This window comes from Bos grunniens, chromosome 24, assembly GCF_055505025.1.
Source record: "Bos grunniens cultivar Pamir isolate PY7600 chromosome 24, Bosgru_T2T1.0, whole genome shotgun sequence".
Classification (NCBI taxonomy): Eukaryota; Metazoa; Chordata; class Mammalia; order Artiodactyla; family Bovidae; genus Bos; species Bos grunniens.
Genome location: NC_141188.1, coordinates 26,722,326 through 26,746,842, shown reverse-complemented (window position 1 = coordinate 26,746,842; position 24,517 = coordinate 26,722,326). Strand labels below are relative to the sequence as shown.

The following is a 24,517-nucleotide window of genomic DNA, read 5'->3' as shown; positions in this document are numbered from 1 at the left end:
AGCTCCCGGATCTTCTGACTATAAAGAAATTTTAAATTAGTGTTATTCTTGATAATGCCTTAAATTGATTGAACTATTACCTTGACTGCATCCTTTTAATCAACTGACCCCACATTATGACCTTATTTGAAATAAGAAAGCAGTGAAGTTGGGTCACAAAAGACTTCATTGACTGAAGTGAGCCTCTTTTCAACAGTGAGCTTATTTTGATCTGCTTTCATATAGGTTTGCCTCAGTGAAATGAGGGCACACACAAGAACATGCCAGAAGTACATAGATAAGTACGGGCCACTGCAAGAGCTTGGAGAGACGACAACGAGGTTTGCTTCTATACACTTTGGTTTAATGCTAAATTTGACATGCTTGTAAAGAATTTAACGGGCTGGAAAGCGTAACACTTTTATTATGAAAATATGTATATGGTTGTTTTGGCTCCTAATCATAATACCTCTTATTAGTAATCATTTGTTTTCAATGACTAATAGCAGTAATTGCAAAAGAATTTTTGCTCTGTCTGCTTTAAAAACTTTGGGGAGAACCAACTGGACACTGGAGAGATTGGGGAAGCTTCCTCAGACAAGTTTATATGGAGGAAGATCCAGAAATAGAAAGCAGAACTGTTCAGTTTCTGCTAGGCTCTGTGTTGTGACTAAGAGTCCTGAAGCAGATGATGGTTATGAGATTATTGTCTTTAGTTTTCCATCACCACTACTCAGTCTCCCAGCTCGTTCCCTCTCATTTTCCTGCTTACTCTTTAGAAGGGACAAAGTGACATCTCAGTATATATTCTAACATGAAAGAACACGCGTGGGGCAGGCATTCTGAATCCTACAACCTGTTTGCTGGGTAATCTTATATGGGGCTGGAGGAAGGATGGAGACAGCGAGTAGGTGTAATGGAGGATATTGATATTTTTTCTTAAAAAAAAAAAGAAGGAAACAAATCTAGGTCATTAAAACTCCAGGAGATAGTGGAGGATGGGGGAGCCTGGCGTGCTGCAGTTCAGAGGGTTGCAAAGAGTTGGACATAACTTAGCAACTGAACAACAACTATTCTGAATGGCAGAGGAATTACAAAGTTTGACGTTTGCCTCTGCCGAAGAAATAGAGAAATGCTTTGTGTACTACTGAAGAGATAATGGCTTTGAAACCATTAAGTCTTCCTATGAATTCAGCTATCTAGTAGAGGTATTCAGTATAATTTCTTTTCCTCTCCTGAAGATAATGTTAATTATGCTTATTTTAAGAAATTATATGTATCATTTCAGTTCAGTCGCTCAGTCATGTCCAACTCTTTGCAACCCCATGAATTGCAACACGCCAGGCCTCCCTGTCCATCACCAATTCCCAGAGTTCACTCAAACTCATGTCCATCGAGACAGTGATGCCATCCAGCCATCTCATCCTCTGTCATCCCCTTCTGCCCCCAATCCCTCCAAGCATCAGGGTCTTTTCCAATGAGTCAACCCTTTGCATGAGCTGGCCAAAGTACTGGAGTTTCAGCTTTAGCATCAGTCCTTTCAATGAACACCCAGGACTGATCTCCTTCAGGGTGGACTGGTTGGATCTCCTTGCAGTCCAAGGGACTCTCAAGAGTCTTCTCCAACACAACAGTTCAAAAGCATCAGTTCTTCAGCACTCAGCTTTCTTCACAGTCCAACTCTCACATCCATACATGACCACTGGAAAAACCATAGCCTTGACTAGATGGACCTCTGCTTTTTAATATGCTATCTAGGTTGGTCATAACTTTCCTTCCAAGGAGTAAGCGTCTTTTAATTTCATGGCTGCAGTCACCATCTGCAGTGATTTTGGAGCCCAAAAAAATAGTCTGACACTGTTTCCACTGTTTCCCCATCTATTTCCCATGAAGCGATGGGACCGGATGCCATGATCTTCGTTTTCTGAATGTTGAGCTTTAAGCCAACTTTTTCACTCTCCTCTTTCACTTTCATCAAGAGGCTTTTTAGTTCCTCTTCACTTGAGCACAGAACAAAATGCTTAATATTTTGTAATAATCTATCAAGGAAAAGAATCTGAAAAAGAATGTATATACATGTATATACAACTGAATTATTGTGCTATATGCCTGAAACTAACATGACAGTGTAAATCAACTCTACTTCAATAAAAAACATTTTTTTTAAAGATAAAAAAGGGGAATGCCCGAGCACTCTAGTGGTTAGGACTCTACACTTTCACTGCCAAGGGCTCAGGTTTGATCCCTGGCTGGGGAGCTAAAATCCTATAAGCTGTGCGATGCAGCCAAAAATTTTTTTAAAAAGAAATACTACTCAAATATATCTTAAATTTCCTAGTCCAGAAGTCTAGATGTTTTTCTAGAGATTACTTTGCAAATGCACCTTTTATTATAGGATTATATTTATTCCATACTCCTATAAATTGTGAGAAGAGTTTGGATTCTGTTAGACTGGCCCCAGGGACCAGTAGGAAGGAAGGCTAACAAACGAGTTGAAGAACCATGTGGTTTGATTGGAAAGTTGATATGAAAATTTTAAAGCATATGCATACTAATTTATCCTGCTAGTTAGAATTCAATAACAAAGAGTTAAAATAACCAAAATGAGAAGGGTTGTTGATTAATCAGTCTTACAAGATATATTAATCTTTGCATTTAATATAGAAATCTTTGCTTTATAGAACTTATAACATGATTCAAATTTTTTAAGTTCTTATGCAAGGAAACTATCCAGAATACATGTCTTGGGGAACAAGAAGTTATATCTATAATGGAAAATGAGTGAAAAATTCCAAGCCTCCGTATAGTCCCTAAGAATTTAAGGCAGCACTATGCAGTGGAAATATAATACAGAACACATGTAATTTAAAATTCTCTAGAAGCAATATTCAAAAAGTAAAAACAAATGAAATTAATTTTTCATGTATGTTATTCAACTGGTTAAAAATTTTTCTCCTTTGAACATGTAATCAATATATAAATTATTGAGACGTTTTATATATAAAGCCTGTAAACTTCAGAGTGTATTTTAAACTTCTAGCATATCTCAGTTTGGACTGACTGTGTTTCAAGTGCCCGGTAGACACATACCTAATAGCTGCTCCACTGGACAACACAGATGCGTAGGACAGGTACTCCTAGGTGCACAGAAAGATGTAACAAGGTAGTGTGAGTTGTTTTTCATTCTTCACTGGATGCTAAAACTGTGAGTTGACATCTGTGGTTATATTTGCCAGTGTCGTCAGATATTCTGGTTGGAGAACAAGTAACACCCAATTCAGATGTTACCTGAATTAGAAAAAGAAGTAAAAGAGACAGAAAAAGTGACATAGATACAGCTGGGTGGTATGATCCTCTGTGTCTCGTTAATGGAGTGCTAAGAGTATACTTTTCTTCCAAAGAAAATAAAGTGCTTCAGGCACACTATAACTGTGTCTCTGTCCTGCCCCTGTGAGGTTACACATTTGCATTGCTCATGAGAAAAAATTTAGGCACCAAGATTATTATCAGGATAGGAAAATGAATATGAAATCGAAAGAATGAGCACTAGAAACTAGATCCACCTACATTCTGTTTTTTATCTCTAGCTAAGTGACTGCTGTCTAATTATCAGTAATTTCAGGAATATCTGTGTTCTGTGCAATTTCCAGGTGTGTATGTCCTTTTTGTCAGAAGGAATTGGATGAAGATGGTTTGCTGGATCATTGCATTAATCATCACAGATCAGAAAGGAGACCTGTGGTGAGAAATTATGTTACTATATATTTCTGCAGTATCTAAATTTGATACACATTAGAAAATCCATTTATGGGCTTCTATTTATGGATATATCATAAAGGATAATTTGTGTCAAGGTTACAGTGATTCTATGACTATGAACACCATGTGAAAGTGTCTAGTTGAAACTGACAAGAATTACCAGTGTGCAATTACTCTTTCGTTTATGAAATTAGACAACATTGTCTCTTACAGATAATCATGGGCATAATCAACTAAGCAGATCTAAAATGCATAGTTAAGATTTAATGTTACTATGCTAACTGTGCTCACATCCTAAGTGAGAAACATTTTTTAATAATGCAAATATGGTTATCAAGGCAATAATACACTAGACATGAAAAGTAGAAAGTCATTCACCTTTATTAATCAGTTCATTATTTTATTTCAGAGTCTGAATATTCATCAATAGGCTCACAGATTAAAATGCATATTGCTTATCATTTCCTTGATCTATTGTGAATGCTGCCTTTTTTCTTTTCAACCTGGCACTTTAGTTCTGCTTTGCAATGTGGCTCTTATAATTTTCATTTTTGTATAGTTGAGAGGTAAGGCAGGGTAGTGATGGATCATCATCATTTACTTGGCCATTTTACTAGTTTTTAACATTTGAATTGCTGCCAGTTTTTAGGATTTGCATTCACATTCTTGTACGTTTAAACTTCTCTTTCTATGTCATTTTTTTCTTAAGAGGAAATTCCATAGATTGATATTTTTGGGCCCAAGAGTGCAAGCTTTAATTAACACTCAAAACGTATTCTAAAAAGTTAGAGTCAGTTTATATTTGTGTCAGCAATTGATGAGTAAACTGCTTTCACCTTAACCTGGCCAAAATTGGGTTACATTTATTTTTAAATTAACAGATGTAAAATGATACCTTGAAGATTATTTTGGATTTTATTTTGGTTCTAAACAGAACTAAAATATGTATATGTGTGTGTGTGTGTGTGTTTCATATATGTAAAAGTTTGGGTTTTTTTTAATTTGAGTTTTAAAGGTTTTTTTTTTTTTTTCATAAAATCCTTTTGGAAGGTGGATGAGGTTAAATGTAAGTTTATTAGATGATTGATACATAGCACTTACAACAATACTATGAGATAGAGATGATTATTATTTCCATTTTACCAACGGTAAACTCAGACTCAGAGAGGTTAAGTCTTACAAGGTAAGTCTTACAGCTGGTAAGTAAGCAGAGCTACAGTTTGAAGCCCAGTGTCTAGCTCTGGGGCATAAACACCGGTCCTATACTAGCAAGTTCAAGAGAAAAGCCCCATAGCACAGTCAAAGGTCTTTTTTTATTCACCCTAATAGTCCAGAGGTTTGATTCTTGGAATGGCTAGCTAGGAGCTTGATATGTGTTGGGGGAACAGGGGAGATTGTCATGGGCTTTTCCTGTTTAAGTTGCCCTTGGATGAACTGAGCTAAGGAGGTGTTTTACGATTGGTCCCTGGGGTACCTTCCTAGACGAAGCTTGAAGAAAGCACTGGGGGACTTCCCTGGTGGTCCAGTGGCTAAGACTCTGAGCTCCCAATGTAGGGGGCCTGCATTCAATCCCTAGTCAGGGAACTAGGTCCCACATGCCACAACTAAGAGCTGGTACAGCCAAATAAATAAGTAAATATTTAAAAAAGAAGAAAGAAAACATTAAGATGGCATAATAATGACTACCACATACTGCGTTTTCTTGGTTTGTCTTTTGGTTTGTTTTGGTCACGTGCACAGCTTAGGGATCTTAGTTCTCCAACCAGGGAACAAACCCGGGCCCCTGCAGTGAAAGTGCCAAGTCATAACCACTGGACTGCAGGGGAATTCCCGATATACTGAATTCTGGGTGCCTCTTGAACTCAGTGAAATTTAACTCAGATGATCATTATATCTACTACTGTGGGCAAGAATCTCTTAGAAAAAATAGCCCTCATAGTGAACAAAAGAGTCCAAAATGCAGTAATTGTATGCAAGCTCAAAAACAACAAAATGATCTGTTTGTTTCCAAGGCAAACCATTCAATATCACAGTAGTCCAAGTCTATGCCCCAACTAGTAATGCTGAAGAAGCTGAAGTTGAACGGTTCTATGAACTAACACCCAAAAAAGATGTCCTTTTCATTATAGGGGACTGGAATGCAAAAGTAGGAAGTCAAGAGATACCTGGAGTAACAGGCAAATTTGGCCTTGGAGCACAAAATGAAGCAGGGAAAAGGCTAACAGGGTTTTGCTAAGAGAATGCACTGGTCATAGCAAACACACTCTCCATCAACACAAGAGAAGACTCTACACATGGACATCACCAGATGGTCAATACCAGAATCAGATTGATTGTCTTCTTTGCAGCCGAAGATGGAGAAGCTCTGTACAGTCAAAAAAAAAAAAAACAAGACCAGGAGCTGACTGTGGCTCAGATCATGAACTCCTTATTGTAAAATTCAGACTGAAATTGAAGAAAGTAGGGAAAACCACTAGACCCTTCAAGTATGACCTAAATCAAATCCCTTATGATTATACAGTGCAAGTGACAGTAGATTCACAGGATTAGATCTGAAAACACAGCACCTGAAGAACTGTGGATGGAAGTTCGTGACATTGTACAGAAGGCAGTGATCAAGACCATCCCCAAGGAAAAAAAAATGCAAAAAGGCAAAATGGTTGTCTCAGGAGGCCTTACAGAAAGCTGAGAAAAGAAGAGAAGTGAAAGGCAAGGGTGAAAAGGAAAGATATACCCATATGAATGCAGAGTTCCAAAGAACACCAAGGAGAGATAAGAAAACCTTCCTCAGTGATCAATGCAGAGAAATAGAGGAAAACAATAGAATGGGAAAGACTCTTCAAGAAAATTGGACATACCAAGGGAATATTGCATTCAAAGATGAGCACGATAAAGGACAGAAAAGGTATGAACCTACCAGAAGCAGAAGATATTAAGAAGAGGTGGCAAGAATACACAGAAGAACTATACAAAAAAAGATGTTCATGACCCAGATAACCATGATGGTATGATCACTCACCTGGAGCCAGACATCCTGGAATGTGAAGTCAAGTGGTTCTTAGGAAGCATCACTATGAACAAAGCTTGTGGAGGTGATGGAATTCCAGTTAAGCTATTTCAAATCTTAAAACATGATACTATGAAAGTGCTGCACTCAGTGTGCCAGCAAATTTGGAAAACTCAGCAGTGGCCACAGGACCGGAAAAGGTCAGTTTTCATTCCAATCCCAAAAAAAGGCAATGCCAAAGAACGCTCAAACTACCACACAACTGTACTCATCTCACACACTAGCAAAGTAATGCTCAAAATTCTCCAAGGCAGTACATGAACCGTGAACTTCCAAATGTTCAAGCTGGCTTTAGAAAAGGCAGAGGAGCCAGAGGTCAAATTGCCAACATCCACTGGATCATCAAGAAAAGCAAGAGAGTTCCAGAAAAACATCTACTTCTGCTTTATTCACTACACCAAAGCCTTTGACTGTATGGATCACAACAAACTGTGGAAAATTCTTCAAGAGGTGGGAATAGCAGACCACCTTACCTGCCTCCTGAGAAATCTGTATGCAGGTCAAGAAGCAACAGTTAGAACTGGACATGGAACTACAGACTGGTTCCAAATTGGGCAAGGAGTACGTCAAGGCTGTATATTGTCACCCTGGTTATTTAACTTATATGCAGAGTATATTATGTGAAATGCCGAGCTGGAAGAAGCACAAGCTGGAATCATGATTGCTGGGAGAAATATCAATAACCTCAGATACTCAGATGACACCACCCTTATGGCAGAAGGCGAAGAGGAACTAAAGAAAGTGAAAGAGGTGAGTGAAAAAGTTGGCTTAAAACTCAACATTCAGAAAATGAAGATCATGGCATCCGGTCCCATCACTTCATGGCAAATGGATGGGGAGACAATGGAAACAGTGGTAGTCTTTATTTTAGGGGGCTCCAAAATCACTGCAGATGTTGACTGAAGCCATGAAATTAAAAGACACTTGCTCCTTGGAAGAAAAGCTGTGACCAACCTAGACAGTATATTAAAAAGCAGAGACATTACTTTGCCAACAAAGGTCCGTCTAGTCAAGACTATGGTTTTTCCGGTAGTCATGTATGGATGTGAGAGTTGGACTATAAAGAAAGCTGAGACCAAACAATTGATGCTTTTGAACTGTGGTGTTGGAGAAGACTCTTGAGAGTCCCTTGGCCTGCAAGGAGATCCAACCAGTCCATTCTAAAGGAAATCAGTTCTGAATATTCATTGGAAGGACTGATGTTGAAGCTGAAGCTTCAATACTTTGGCTATCTGATGTGAAGAACTGTCTCTTTGGTAAGACCCTGATGCTGGGAAGGATTGAAGGCAGGAGGAGAAGGGGACGACAGCAGATGAGATGGTTGGATGGCATCACCGACTCGATGGACATGAATACGCTCTGGGAGTTGGTGAAGGACAAGGAAGCCTGGCATTCTGCAGTCCTTGGGGTCACAAAGAGTCAGACATGACTGAGCAACTGAACAGAACTGACTGAGTGCCTCTTTAACTTCTCCCAGCAACCCTATGAAGGAGATATCATCAACGCAGCCTGAGCCATGACTAGTAGTGCCCAGGTGCTGGTCTGACTGGAGGAACGCTAGGCATTCTTGACCGTGGGCAGCACTATAGCATCCATTCGGGGCAGGCACCTTACTTGTCTATCCATTGGTACTGTATACCTACTCCAGCAGAAATCCCGTCCATGTGCTGCTCAGTTTGGCCATCAGATTGAAGGTGGCCCGTGGAAGCTGGGTCTTCTATTATTTAGAGGTCATAGAAGTCACTGAAGAAAACTGCCGTAAGGACAGAAATAATCAGGAATCATGGGATCAGATTGCCTGTGGAATTTAGTAGTTAAAAAGCCTAAGTGAAAGTTGCTCAATCATGTCTAACTCTTTGTGTCCCCATGGACTATACAGTCCATGAAATTCTCCAGGCCAGAATACTGGAGTGAGTAGCCATTCCCTTCTCCAGGGGATCTTCCCAACCCAGGGACTGAACCCAGGTATCTCGCACTGCAGGGTAGTAAAAGAATCAGGTGGTGATGCTTGGGTACTGGGTGATGTTTGCAGCCATATCAAATCAAGGCTAGAGCAGATTTCCTAGAGGAAGCTGCATACTCTCACAGTTGGGGAACCCAAGCTGGGAAGGATGCTGCCTTGGCTTAAGGCAGGAGCAGATTGTTCAGAAAAGTCATGGTTCTGTAAAACACTAGGGCTGTGTAAAAGTGGTTACTGGAACAGAAGATCTTCAGGTTTCCTCTGTTAGTGTTTCATGCTTGAGTGTACAAGGTTAAGATAAGCCCCAATCCCCAGTGGCTCAGACAGTAAAGAATCTGCTTGCAGTTGGGACATGAAGGTTCTATTGCTGGATCGGCAAAATCCCCTGGAGAATGGAATGGCAACCAACTCAGGTATTCTTGCTTGGAGGAGCATTGTGGGTTATGGTACATGGGGTCACAAAGAGTCGGACACAACTGAGTGACTTTCACTTTGCCACTAGAAGTCAGATTAAACCTGTGGTTATGAAAAGGCTGGAGGCAGATCCTGTGGCAGCACTGAGGCAGCACTAATGGGGACACATATGTGAAAATACCCCAAGGAAGTCCTTGGACAAGGAGGGTTGAGTCCAAGACTGCCTCTGGATTGGCATGGAATGTAGCATTTAAGGAGGAATTACTGCTTTAAAGGACTGAATTGCTAGGTTTGCCTGCAGATAAGGTCAGTGATGTCATCTGACTTAGCAGATATAAGTAGTCTCAAGATAGTTAGAGATTTGGGCAAAGGATTCTGCCTTCCAGATAGAATTAGATAATTCAAAAATCAAACCACAAGCAACTAATCCTTTGTTTCTGAGTTGCTCAAGCAAACTAGGGTAGTAGGTTAAGAACATCAAGAAGTTTCAACAAGTCCTTTTCATGATACAGTAATTAACTATATTCTGCTGCATTTTTTTGAAAGTATATCTATGGAATATTAGACTTAAAAGAGGCAAATGATACAGCATGCTTCAGATTGAATTATGAGACCACTCGAGAGAAATTTAGTATTTTATCATATTAAGGGAAGATATTTCAGCAAGAACCCCACTTTCTGGCTATCCTCTTTGTCCAGTGTTTTCTTTCAGTGGTTGGTTCTTATTTATCCTTCAGAACTCACCTTAAATCTCAGTTCTCTGACACCAAAATTATTTTCAGCTCTTGCTTTTTTTCTCATTTATCACAGTTGTATGTTGTGCGTTTATTTTGTGTCTGTCTCTCCCTCCAAATTAATAGCTTCATGAAGCCATAGAATTTATTAATAATTTCTTTGTTCAACATTGCATGTCCAGCTCTTGGTGGAGAACCTGGCTATAGTAGGATATAGAGATATGAAAAACAGGATATTGTAAAAATCATAGTTCCATCTGCCCAGGTTCAAAGGTAGTTTTATTTTCTGCCTTGATCCTGAGATTCATTCCTTGTGAGAAGGGACAGGACTTCATTTGGTTTGAAATTAAAAACTACATTGACAAAAGCTGAGCCCTAATCCCCACAGCAATTTACTACTGTGGGCATTCAGAATATCTGTAGCTTGATGGAGCAGTGGGAACGTACATGCATAAATGTTTTGGAAGGAAGAAAATCTTCATTAGATTTGCTTCCAAACTCCTATTATTAGGTGTTCAATCTTGTACCTTAATTTTGGTTGAAGATTTGCCCATAATTATTTTCATTGCATGACTCTTTTCTTTTGGTGTTGGATTCAGTTATCTTTAACTTCTTCCCCAAATGGTATTTACCATTATATAAAAAGTGTTCTTCAATTGACTGAGCTGCTGTGGGGATTAATCTGAACCACAGACAGAGCTGGATATCCATTGTAACAGATGTTCCAAAGGACTGAAGTTGGTGGTAGCTTCTAATATGGTGGCTGTTATTTACCCATTGCGTTCACCATCAGATCAAGTCCATACTGAGATGAGGCCAACATCTGTTTTTTTTTTTAATTCAAGTATAGTTGGTGTACAATGTTATATAAGTTACAATTATAGGTATACAATATAGTGATTCACAACTTGTAAAGGTTATACCCATTTATAGTTATTATAAAATATTAGCTATATTCCCTGTGTTATACAATATATCCTTGTAGCTTATTTGATACATAATAGTTTGTATCTCTTAATCCCCTACCTCTATGTTGCTCCTCCCCACTTCCTTCTCCCCACTAGTAACCAGTAAGTTTTTCTCTATGAATCTGTTTTTTTGAGGCCAGTATCTTTTGATGTATGCTGTAAAATTGTTGGTTATTAATAGTGGTATGGTCTGGGAGCATATCTGAGTAAAGAGAGATAGTAAAGGATGACCTGACGTTAGGAAATTGGCAATGGTTGTCTGACGAGGCCTTACAAGTAGCCTCCTCTCTTGTAAGGAGGCCTTACAAGAGAAAAGAAGAGAAGTGAAAGGCAAGAGAGAAAAGGAAAGATATACCCATATGAATGCAGAGTTCCGAAGAATAGCAAGGAGAGATAAGAAAGCCTTCCTCAGCAATCAATGCAAAGAAATAGAGGAAAACAATAGATTGGAAAGACTAGAGATCTCTTCAAGAAAATTAGAGATACCCAGGGAATATTTCATGCAAAGATGGGCGCAGTAAAGGACAGAAATGGTATGGACCTACTAGAAGCAGAAGATATTAAGAAGAGGTGGCAAGAATACACAGAAGAACTATACAAAGATCTTCATGACCCAGATAACCACGATGGTGTAATCACTCACCTAGAGCCAGACATCCTGGAATGCGAAGTCAAGTGGGCCTTAGGAAGCATCACTACAAACAAAGCTAGTGGAGGTGATTGTATTCAGCTGAGCTATTTCAAATCCCAAAAGATCATGCTGTGGAAGTGCTGCAATCAGTATGCCAGCAAATTTGGAAAACTCAGCAGTGGCCACAGTTTTCATTCCAATCCCAAAGAAAGGCAATGTCAAAGAATGCTCAAACTACCACACAATTGTATTCACTTAATATGATAGCAAAGTAATGCTCAAAATTCTCCAAGGCAGTACATGAACCGTGAACTTCCAGATGTTCAAGCTGGATTTAGAAAAGGCAGAGGAACCAGAGATCAAATTGCCAACATCCACTGGACCATCGGAAAAGCAAAAGAGTTCCAGAAAAACATCTACTTCTGCTTTATTCACTACACCAAAGCCTTTGACTGTATGGATCACAACAAACTGTGGAAAATTCTTCAAGAGGTGGGAATAGCAGACCACCTTACCTGCCTCCTGAGAAATCTGTATGCAGGTCAAGAAGCAACAGTTAGAACTGGACATGGAACTACAGACTGGTTCCAAATTGGGCAAGGAGTACGTCAAGGCTGTATATTGTCACCCTGGTTATTTAACTTATATGCAGAGTACATTATGAGAAATCTGAGACTGGATGAAGCACAAGCTGGAATCAAGATTGCCGGAAGAAATATCAATCATCTCAGATATGCATATGACCACCCTTATGGCAGAAAGCGAAGAGGAACTAAAGAGCCTCTTGATGAAAGTGAAAGAAGAGAGTGAAAACGTTGGCTTAAAACTCAACATTCAGAAAAATGAAGATCATGGCATCCAGTTCTATCACTTCATGGTAAATAGATGGGGAAACAGTGATAGACTCTATTTTCTTGGGCTCCAAAATCACTGTAGATGGTGACTGCGGCCATCAAATTAAGAGACGTTTGCTCCTTGGAAGACAAACTGACAAATCTAGATAGCATATTAAAAAGCAGAGAGATTGCTTTGCCAACAAAGGTCTGTACAGTCAAAGCTATGGTTTTTCCAGCAGTCATGTATGGATGTGAGAGTTGGTCCATAAAGAAGGCTGAGCAACGAAGGATGGATGCTTTTGAACTGTGGTGTTGGAGAAGACTCTTTAGAGTCCCTTGGACTGCAAGGAGATCCAACCAGTCCATTCTAAAGAAAATCAGTTCTGAATATTCATTGGAAGGACTGATGCTGAAGCTGGAGCTCCAATACTTGGATTACCTGATGCGAAGAGCTGACTCATTAGAAAAGACTCTGATGCTGGGAAAGATTGAAGGCAGAAGGAGAAGGGGATGACAGAAGATGAGATGGTTGGATGGTATCACCAACTCAATGGACATGAGTTTGAGCAAGCTCCAAGTGATGGTGAAGGACAGGGAAGCCTGGAGTGCTGCAGTCCATGGGGTTGCAAAGAGTCAGACACAAGCGAGCAACTAAACAAGAACAACCTTAGGGAGAGTGTAGGTGAACACTTAGGTACTTAGGTCATGATCATCAGTCTCTCACTTTACCATTTCTTTCCCTTTCCTATTCTTACCCTCTCCTTCCTTGTGTCAAATTCCCCAATTCAAGAAACAGAAGAAATTTTTGAAGTAGTATAGACTGTCACCCATTGTTTTGTAGTGTCTTTCTGGTGAAAGTCTCTTCAGTCACACAACTAAATTGTCTATACACCTGAAGTCTGACGCCTCCACTAGTTCTCTTTTAACATCAGACTGAAGACAAAAACTACTTTGCTTGAAATTCCAGGTTTTCTGTAGATTTCCTGTCCACTGGGCTCAAAGCTCCTTAATCATGGGACCAAGGCTTAGTCATCTCTGTTCCTCTGACTCGATATGGGGCAAACAGAAATCACATGAGCTGCTCAGAAGAGTGTATGTTGATTAGTACTGGTTTCAACTTACTGTTCCAAACTCTCCTCCCGCGGCTGCCCACAACATGCCCTGTCTCCAGCTTCACTGAGCATTTTCCCGTTGCCTAAGCAGGCCTGGTCTTTTTAGGGTTTCCTGCCTTTTTCCACTTTGCTTTCCCTGCCTGTGGTGCTTCTCCTCTGCTATGGCTGACTCGTTCTTCAAGACTGTCACCAGCTGCATGCAACTTGGCTGAATCCTTTCCTGACTTCTCAGAAAAAAAAGTAATGATTCCCTTATCAGTCTTGAACAGTTGTCTGTTCAGATCTTGATTATAGCACTTGCTATGCTGTATTGCAAGTATCTGCTTAGGTGATAAGAGTAGTATCCATTTGTGGGACTTTTCTAGGGGTCCAGTGGTTAAGACTCAGCTTACTGCAAAGGGTGCACTCTGGATACTGGTAGAGAGCTAAGACCCCTGCATGCCAGGCAGTGAGGCAAAGAGAAAAAAAAAAAGACCGATCTAGAGAACAAATCCATGGTTGCCAGGGTTCAGGAGAGAAGAAGTTAAGGGACAGTACAAGGGAGTTTTTTGTAGTGAGAGAGCAGTTCTGTTTCTTGATTGTGTTGGTAGTTATATGACTATATGTGTGATAAAATTTCATAGAATATATATACACACCCCAGAAAATGAATTCATGCAAAAACTGGTGAAATCTAAGTCGGATGTTGTCTAGTTAATTGCCAATTTCCTGGTTTTGACAATGTGCCATAGTTATGTAAGAAGTAACATTTTGGGGAAGCTGGGTGATGGTGACACGGTACCTCTCTGCATTATTTTCCCGTTTCTTTTGAGCTTTATAAATATTTCAAAATGAGAAGGTTTTGTAGATGGCCATTCATGGCTATTAAATTAGGAAATATGTGTAAATACTAATATCTGATGCTGGTGTATTATAATCTATATTGCTGGTGGTAATATAAAACTATAAGCATGTATCATATATAGTATATATTATGAACCATGAATGTTCATAACTTTGGCCTTCTAAGCTCCACTTATAGTCATTTATCTTAATAAAATAATCCCCTCAAAAATGTAATTTGATATATAATTATAGATAATATAATTTGTAATAACAATAGCAATGTAGATAATGTAATTTGTAATAGCAACATATCCACATACCTAAGAACTTTAGTATTGCAAGAGGTAGGTAACTAAATTATGGCACACCTCCTGACTGTAATATTATTTAAATAATAAAGTGGTAAGTATAAAACAAATAGTTATACTCTTTATATACAAGAAATGTATATGAAGAAAGAAGTGCAATTTTATTTGTTTATATTGCTTTAATATTTATATAATTCTAAAACAAAACCAAGGTATGGCCAATAGATTCATAAAATTAAAATTAACTTTGTTGAATGGTTATTTAATTTTTTATCTCTGACATTAAATAATCATTTTAAATGATTATTTAAAATTCTTTCTTGAACTCTTGATATTGTTTATTTCCAGTTCTGTCCGCTTTGCCGTTTAGTACCTAATGAGAATCGAAGCAGCTTCAATGGCAGCTTAATAAGACATTTGCAAGTCAGTCACACTTTGTTTTATGATGATTTCTTAGTAAGTATATTTTCTTACTTCTACATTATATTTTTATGCTGTATTAAGCTTACCTTTCTTAATATAAGAAGTCTTACTATAAGATTATAGAGGAAAAATGCATATATAGCTGCAGTGTTAAGTATTAGTATTAAGGAGGAAACATAAAAACAGTGTTTTATAAACATATATATTATAAATATGTATATTTTATATAACTACTTTAAGAGTAGTTACCTGCTTTAGACAAAATCATTTTCTTTTTGATATAAATAATCAGCCATTGTATAAAGACCCAGATTTCACTTTCCAGTTAATTTCTACTTTAATGCCTCCCACTAAATAGTTATAATTTTTATGAAGTTAAAAACATTAACTGAGAGAAGATCATATCAGTAATGAAATGGCTCAGAGAATTTGCACTCATTTTATAATACATTGAATGGCCAATAACAGATACAATATCAATGTAGTGAGACACACGGGCTCTATTTTTAATTTAAATTTTATAAAATACAAAACTCATGTTTATTTAATGTTTTCAACTTAAATGATTATGAACAAATTTTAGATATATACAGAAGTAGACAGAATTATATAATGAACCTCTGTGTACTGATCAGCTACCTATCAATAATGGCCAACTCATAGCCATTCTCATTATAGTCAGAATTTTTCTTAAGATGAAAGAAAATTTAATACAGTATGAATAGTTCTGATACTTATGACTCAATTTCCCATTATCAGAAATGATAAAACAAGCTAAAGGTTCAGTTCAGTTCACACAGTCGTGTCCGACTCTGCGACCCCATGAATCGCAGCACCCCAGGCCTCCCTGTCCATCACCAACTCCCGGAGTTCACTGAGACTCACGTCCATCGAGTCGGTGATGCCATCCAGCCATCTCATCCTCTGTCGTCCCCTTCTCCTCCTGCCCCCAATCCCTCCCAGCATCCCAGTCTTTTCCAATGAGTCAACCCTTTGCATGAGCTGGCCAAAGTACTGGAGTTTCAGCTTTAGCATCATTCCTTCCAAAGAAATCCCAGGGCTGATCTCCTTCAGAATGGACTGGTTGGATCTCCTTGCAGTCCAAGGGACTCTCAACAGTCTTCTCCAACACCACAGTTCAAAAGCATCAATTCTTCGGCGCTCAGCCTTCTTCACAGTCCAACTCTCACATCCATACATGACCACAGGAAAAACCATAGCCTTGACTAGACGAACCTTTGTTGGCAAAGTACTGTCTCTGCTTTTGAACATGCTATCTAGGTTGGTCATAACTTTCCTTCCAAGGAGTAAGCGTCTTTTAATTTCATGGCTGCAGTCACCATCTGCAATGATTTTGGAGCCCCCCCCCCAAATAAAGTCTGACACTGTTACCCCATCTATTTCCCATGAACTGATGGGACCAGATGCCATGATCTTTGTTTTCTGAATGTTGAGCTTTAAGCCAACTTTTTCACTCTCCTCTTTCACTTTCATTAAGAGGCTTTTGAGTTCCTCTTCACTTTCTGCCATAAGGATGGTGTCATCTGCATATCTAAGGTTATTGATACTTCTTCCGGCAATCTTGATTCCAGCTTGTGCTTCTTCCAGCCCAGCGTTTCTCATGATATACTCTGCATATAAGTTAAATAAGCAGGGTGGCAATATACAGCCTTGACGTATTCCTTTTCCTATTTGGAACCAGTCTGTTGTTCCGTGTCCAGTTCTAACTGTTGCTTCCTGACCTGCATATAGGTTTCTCAAGAGGCAGGTCAGGTGGTCTGGTATTCCCATCTCTTTCAGAATTTTCCACAGTTTATTGTGATCCACACAGTCAGAGGCTTTGGCATAGTCAATAAAGCAGAAATAGATGTTTTTCTGGAACTCTCTTGCTTTTTCAATGATCCAGTGGATGTTGGCAATTTGATCTCTGGTTCCTCTGCCTTTTCTAAAACCAGCTTGAACATCTGGAAGTTCGCAGTTCACATATTGCTGAAGCCTGGCTTGGAGGATTTTGAGCATTACTTTACTAGCGTGTGAGATGAGTGCAATTGTGCAGTAGTTTGAGCATTCTTTGACATTGCCTTTCTTTGGGATTGGAATGAAAACTGACCTTTTCCAGTCCTGTGGCCACTGCTGAGTTTTCCAAATTTGCTGGCATATTGAGTGCAGCACTTTCACAGCATCATCTTTCAGGATTTGAAAAAGCTCCACTGGAATTCCATCACCTCCACAAGCTTTGTTCGTAGTGATGCTTTCTAAGGCCCACTTGACTTCACATTCCAGATGTTTGGCTCTAGGTCAGTGATCACACCATCATGATTATCTGGGTTGTGAAGATCTTTTTTGTACAGTTCTTCTGTGTGTTCTTGCCACCTCTTAATATTTTCTGCTTCTGTTAGGTCCATACCATTTCTGTCCTTTATTGAGCCCATCTTTGCATGAAATGTTCCCTTGGTATCTCAATTTTCTTGAAGAGATCTCTAGTCTTTCCCATTCTGTTGTTTTCCTCTATTTCTTTGCATTGATCACTTAGGAAAGCTTTCTTATCTCTCCTTGTTATTCTTTGGAACACTGAATTCAGATGCTTATGTCTTTCCTTTTCTCCTTTGCTTTTTGCATCTCTTCTTTTCACAGCTATTTGTAAGGCCTCCCCAGACAGCCATTTTGCTTTTTTGCATTTAGCATAGCTATTGTTCTGCTTTGGTCCATGCATTTTCCTGTGAGAGTGATCCATTGTCCCATGAGTCCCTTTCAGCAAAGGGGATTGCTTATCATGGGGACATTCATAGCCATGTTCTTAAATGGTACATTTTATTGTTACGTCTATCTAAATACCTGAAATGTTAAGAGTTAAATTTGAATTTATATATAATTTTCACATGATTTTAACTATTTTCTTTTTATGCAATTTAAATGGAATTGAATAATTGTTGAAGGGTATCATTTGGAAATTGTCTCCATGCATTCTGGTGTGCCCCGGATGATAATCCAGATTCAACACAAGGAATCTGGGTTTCAGTAACAGTCCTGTCACAACTTGTGACCTTGGGCAAGGTATTTAACTTTGGAGCCTCTGTTTGTTCATTTGTTAAAGTGAGGACTAAGCAAAGTACATACGGTTTCCAAGTGCTCTCGTGGGGATTAAATGAGATGATGCATGTCAAGAGATTTACTCAGGTTGGGCGTGGATGTTAGGCAAACTAGAGATGGGGAGAGAGTAAATGGAAATATTAGGACCACTTGAAGAATGAACAGACCACACCACAGAGGCTTCATAATCTCTCCTCCATCTCTCAAATAATGTCTTTTCTGGCCACGAAGTCACACAAGCCCTCAAGAGAGCCACGTGTCGTCATTTTTCATAACGCGTAGGGGTTCCTCTATTTATCGTAGCTCCATGAGATATTCTAAAAGCCAGGTTGATTCCGTACCTGTTCTGACTCTTCATTGTTCAGTCCATTCTCTTCAAGATCATTCACATTATGACCTGGGGCTGGCCAGGAAGAGGTCACTTTGGTGAGAATACTCTCCACCCCCTCAAAATCACATTCTTAGATGTGGAAGTGAAGTCAAAACAGTGTTCTTTGTTTTGATTTTTTTGTTTCCTCAACTACCAAGTACTGTGCTAGGCATTTTATGCAAGTTGTCTCATTTCGTTCCTGGTAGCAACTTCTGTGAAATGCATATTGTATGATTATCCTTACTTAGCTATGAAGTATCTGATGCTCAAAGGTTAATAAATTGACTTAGAACAACCTGGCATTGAAAAAGACCCTGATGCTGGGAAAGATGGAAGGCAGGAGGAGAAAGGGCGACAGAGGATGAAATGGTTGGATGGCATCACCAACTCAATGGACATGAGTTTGAGCAGACTCCAGGAGATAGTGAAGGACAGGAAAGCCGGGCATGCTGTCGTCCATGGGGTTGCAAAGAGTCAGACATGACTTACCTGCTGAACAGCAACCTGGCATTAAGTCCAAATATTGTGCTCTGCTCTGTTTTATGACTGTCTTGTGGGTTTTATTTATTTGCTTTTATGTTTTAGAGTGAACGTCCAATAAAGATTTTATTTTCTTAGTTTATTGGTGAAGAGGAGACGGGTTGCAGAAGATAGGGCTCTTAGTTTTTGTTTTATTTACAGAATGTGCTGACCTAAAGTTTTGAATTCAGTTTTGACCATAAGGAAGCAAGGAGAAAGAGTGTTTTGTTTCCAACGTTTTTTTTTTCAGAACTAGATATTCAGTAGTACTACTGGGAATGGTGAATCCTATGGGAGTGTCTTAACTTCACTCCATATTACATGTTTATGTAGAGCATAGCACTCTGACGCGGATTTGTAATAACTGGCTAAAAACTATTATAGTTAGATCAGATAAAAAACTTTAAATTCCAGATCAAGACTTTTATTAATAATGATAGCTAGTTAATTGATAGTGAAAATGAAATAGAAAATGCACAAGCCCCAAAGCAAAAGTCCTGGGTTCTATGAGTTTTTTGTGTGTGTGTATGGAAACTTGGGGATTGAATTCAGGGCTTTACTTGGCAAAGTGAGGCATTGTCTTTTTTTTTTTTTTTTTTGAGGCATTGTCTTAACATTCATCCTCGAGTTGCTGAAAACTGTCATGTCTGACTGTATGTTTCTAATTTTTTTTCTTTACTGTAGGATTTCAATATAATTGAGGAAGCTCTTATCCAAAGGGTCTTAGACCGGTCACTTCTGGAATACGTGAATCACTCGAATACTGCATAACTGTATTAAAAGAAAAGAGAAGGAGACTGTACAATTGCACCATTTTTTTTTTAAGATGCTGCTTGAAAAATCGTAGGAAAGCTGTCAATGTCTGATGGGCATAAAAATGTACAACACAGTATATGTTCGTCCATGTCTATTGTTGTATCGCATTTTAAAACTGCTTTCACTGATGACTTAGGTCTGTTTTACGTTCTTGAGTTTCTTAGACACTTAACAGCAAAAAATTCTCCATCTGCCATTAATACATGAAAGAGAATATAAGGCTGAGTATGTGGGTGAAGGATCTTTATTTGCAAATCAGATGACGTTGTGTGTAATGTTACATACTAATAACTACTCTTATGATTGGACAAGATAACTAATCTTTGTTCTATGGAGAGTGAAACAAAGTGTGGATACTCAAGGAAATGTGAGATCTGTTCCAGTGCTCATGTTCTAACAACTAATAGAATCACACCAATAACCTTGTATGGGAGTAGGAAAGGAAAATTTTGCAAGTCAACAACGATCATTTAACCAAATGTATAACATAATACTGTAACAATACTGTAATTTCATGTTAGGAATGTATACTTAGTGCTTTGACTTTTTATAACTATGCACATATTAGAATTTAATATTATATTTTTCAAATATTTGTAGCTTATTATTTAGAAAAATTTCTATAATATAGGCAACTTCTTAAGAACCATCAGCTGAGATTTACAGTAGAAGTATTCCCATCCATAATTTTTAGTGGAAAATCCTAAGGGCTTTGATTTTTTTTTTGTTTTGTTTTATTTTATCTTTTAGAAAAATTAAACAAATACTGAAAACCAAATAGAAGATGTATAGCTTATTTCATTATTGTAAAGAAACAGTCTTTTGGAACTCTGCCAGTCACTTTGGATGTCCTCTGTGTGTCCTGTCAAAGTTAACAACTCTCTTCCCCAGCCCCACAGAAGTAACCACTACATTGATTTTAACAGTACTCACTTCCTTGTATTTCTTAGTTTATCCCCAAGTCTGTATCTCAATACTAGCTTTTAATCTTACTCACTTAAAATTGCTTTGTTAGCTATATCTCTTAATGTCTCTTTTTAATCTATGGGTTCCCCCTTCTTTCTTTCCCTTAAAATTTATCTATTGAAGAACCTGGTCTTATACATACCCAACTATCTGTATTTTGTTAATAGCATACTCATGGCTCAATTCAGCATGTTCTTCTGTCATCTGGATATGATACATGGATCCAGAGGTTTGACCAGACTCAGGTTCAACCTTTGACCAGACTATATAGATCATGGTGTATTATTTCAACAGAGGGCAGAGAATGTCTGGTTCGCTCTTTTTCTGATGTCAGCTGAAATGGATATGCCTAGATCCACTGATTTGTTGTGGGTTAGAGTTTCTGTCGTTTCTTTTTCATTTATTAGTTGGAACATTTTTATATATAAAGAGATGTTCCCCCTGTCTACTGTTTGGTTAACCAGTGGTCAAGTTCATAGAGGAAAAGAAAAATACTTGAATGTTTTCCTTGATTTATCAATTTTCAGGCTTATAAACTTGTTTTCTATCATCTTCTGTACATCACTTTTTTCAGTGTAGTGAACTCATGGATTCAAACATACTTGATGGACTTTAATCCATTTTGACTATTGCCCTATTAAAGCTCAAATTGTCCTGTTTTTGGTCATGGGGAGCCTTATCAAGTTGACTCTGAGTCCTTTCGACACTACTCTAGCAGTCTTTAATGACTTCCTTGTAGTCTCCTGTGACAAGATATTCCAGGCTCAACTTGTATGTTTTCTGCACCAGATCTGGAATCAGCCATTTCTCTTAAGAAGCCTGGTTCCTTTCAGTGAGAAATCGTGCTTCAAAACCATATTTGGGACTGTCAGATTTGTTGTGGCTAGATTGGTTATTGCTTCTAGGAGAGAGCTAAGAATACCTTTTTTCTCTAAGATAGAACACTTCATGAGTTATTTTGATATTTCCAAATCAAATTAAGTACTGCAAGGTTTTTGCCTAATCCTTTCTATTACAGTTGTGTCTTTTATTTTTCTGTACTGGGAGTCCAGATTTTCAAGGACATAGGAATATCCCACAATTATTTGTTTTCTTCAACCGCCTTACAAATGCAGCAGTCTCAGAATAACAGCACTAATAAACCACCACCATTATGATAGCTGGAACAATTAAAAATGTTTTTCATTTGTTCTCCCCAATCGCCTAGTTTTTAAAGTTGTACTAAAAAATAAATAAATAAAGTTGTACGATATCAGCGTTTTCAGGCAATTCCCTGGTGGTCCAGTGCTTAGGATTCTGTGCTTCCACTGCCAGGAACCCTTGTTCAATTCCTGTTTGGGAAACTCAAATCCCATAAGCCACATGGCACAGCCAAAAAAAAACAAAATTCAGAATATATTGGTGTAATTTACAATACTCTCTCCCTTCTACCCTCCACCTAGTCTTTAGTTCTTCAAGTAACTGTATGCTTAGTGCTTGCCACCACTCCTTTGCTGGTTCCATTTTTCATATTTGGCTCTTTAACAAGTCTGGATATGGAATATTTCCATCCAAGCAAAGAAGTTATAAAGACTAGTGATTTCAACTCCTAAGGATAAAACATTATTTTATTATAGTTAGTTTCTTTATTGTAATTGTTTATAAACTTCTTTGTTCCTTATGTATAAATGTAGTCATAGTCATGTTCCCCTAAATTTTCTGTGGTAAATTTTCCATTACTTCCTCAAAACCTTGTTTACTGTTCTGCCATCCACAACAGGATGATGAGAAAAGCATAAACCTGGATGAAATCTACAGGCCTGTTTCCTCCCTGTTGCTCCTTTTCTTTTAACTTATTTGGCTGCACTGGGTCTTAGCGGCAGCACACAGACTCTCTAGTTGCAACATTTGAACTCTTAGTAGCAGAATATGGGATCTAGTTCCCTGACCAAGGATCAAACCTGGGCCCTCTGCATTGAGAGCACAGAGTCTTAGCCACTGCCAGGGAAGTCACTTCCTCCTGTTTTAGATACTGGCTTCAAGCTTGCTTTTCACAGCTGCTAACAACTGACAACAGATTTGAGGTTTCACGACCTCTCTTCCTGCAGTTTGGACGGGTCATCCAATAAAGCAAAACCTATTGGGCAACAAAGACAAAAGGAGAGGAACTTCCCAGAGATGATCATTAGACTGAAAAATCTCGTCCCTGAAAAATAAAAGAATATATTTCTGAGTATTAGTACTTACTAACCAGAAAATAAATTTTGGTTAATTCTGAGCAATACAAAGGTATCCTTAAATCTGTAAAACATGAAAAAACTTCCAAACTTAAAAACTGTATTGTGAGTAAAGCTTTAAGTCACCTGCCACTGTTAAACCTCAGTACAGCAATTCTGCTCCTGTCTCTTGGCTCCTCTTACGATAAATTTACCCCCTTGTTCAGCCGCTGGGTTAGGTCTGACTCTGACACCCGGTGGAGTGCAGCTCTCCAGGCTTCCCTGTCCTTCACTATCTTCCGAAGTTTGCCCCCTACAGGACAAATGAGGTGCTGGCCGCCGAAATTATTTTGTCTTTTGCATTATTTCGAGTTCTAAAATAGTGAAGTGCAACTCTTAGTCATTGTTTCACTGTGCCTTTAACCTTTTATTAAAAAAAATTTATAATACATTGTTTTAAAAAATGAAAACCAGTATTTGAAGCTTTTGATTAATAACAAAAATCTTGTTCTTTTTTTTTTTAATAGCACCTCAAGATGCCAATGTTTCAAGGCCTTTTGAGGGAAAAACTGATTCACATATGATTCTTAAAAAAGCTATGGAGATTTTCCTTTAACGTTTTTTTTCTCCCAAGTTTCTAAAATGTATGTTGAGAAATTGGACTGTGCATCTATGATGAAGATACTTCTAAGTCAGATGTCTTAAAAGGTCTTAGCTCAAATGATAATGCTTTATTACTTTTACTGGGTGCTAAATGTCTTGTGTTTTCAAGTGAGCTTAACAACGGTTATTAAACGTGTTTAACATATAATTAGTACCTTCGATTAGCATTGAAGTTACTTTTAAAGGTCACTAAGAGAGTCATCCTTTTATTCAACTGCAAAAAATCTGTATAATGATCAGAATTTAAAACGTACAATTCTTTTTCTTCTGTAAATATGTATTATTGTGAGAAATAAAGAATGGCAGGACCATTGCTTTCATTAAAATATCTACAGTATATGTTTTCTTTTTTTGGTTATGCTGGGTCTTCATTTGCTTCAAGGACTTTTCTCTAGTTATGGGGAGCCAAGCTACTCTATGAGCTTCTCTGATAGCTCAGTTGGTAAAGAGTCTCCTGCAGGGCAAGAGACCTGGATTGGGAAGATTCTCTGGAGAAGGAAATGGCAACCTACTCCAGTGTTCTTGCCTGGAAAATCTCATGGACAGAAGAGGCTGGTGGGCTACAGTCCATGGGTCTGGTTGCAGTGCACAGGCTGCTTCTCATTGTGGTGGCTTCCTTTAGCGCACGGGCTCTAGAGCACAAGCTTAATAGTTGCACACGAGTTTTGTTGTTCCACTGTTTGTGGGATCTTCCTTGATCAGGGATTGAACCTATGTCTCCTGCATGGGCAAGCAGATTCTTTACCACTGAGCCACCAGGAAAGCCCTCTACTGTGTCTGTTCTTGAAAGGAATCTTGATAATGTTTTACATTTAATACCCTTTTCATGCTTTTAAACCTGATATTTTTAAATTGTCATCATTCAACAATATCTATCACAGA

The 24,517-nt window shown here is 38.4% G+C and overlaps 1 protein-coding gene across 4 annotated transcripts in view; it reads left to right on the top strand.

The window, feature by feature from the left end:
- Positions 1-23,963, top strand: part of RNF125 (ring finger protein 125) — a 117,514-nt gene extending 93,551 nt beyond the window's left edge. For 2 of the 4 annotated variants that reach the window (XM_086372875.1, XM_086372873.1), the window contains exons 3-6: positions 226-320; positions 3,630-3,720; positions 14,942-15,049; positions 19,680-23,963. In XM_086372875.1, coding sequence (XP_086229001.1) covers positions 226-320; positions 3,630-3,720; positions 14,942-15,049; positions 19,680-19,766 — 381 coding nt within the window. In that variant the 3' untranslated portion in view covers positions 19,767-23,963. Of the gene's footprint in view, positions 1-225; positions 321-3,629; positions 3,721-14,941; positions 15,050-17,994; positions 18,071-19,679 lie in introns of all 4 variants that reach the window. The other 2 variants (XM_086372876.1, XM_086372874.1) reach the window with 2 other exon arrangements.
- The last annotated feature ends 554 nt before the right edge of the window (positions 23,964-24,517 follow it).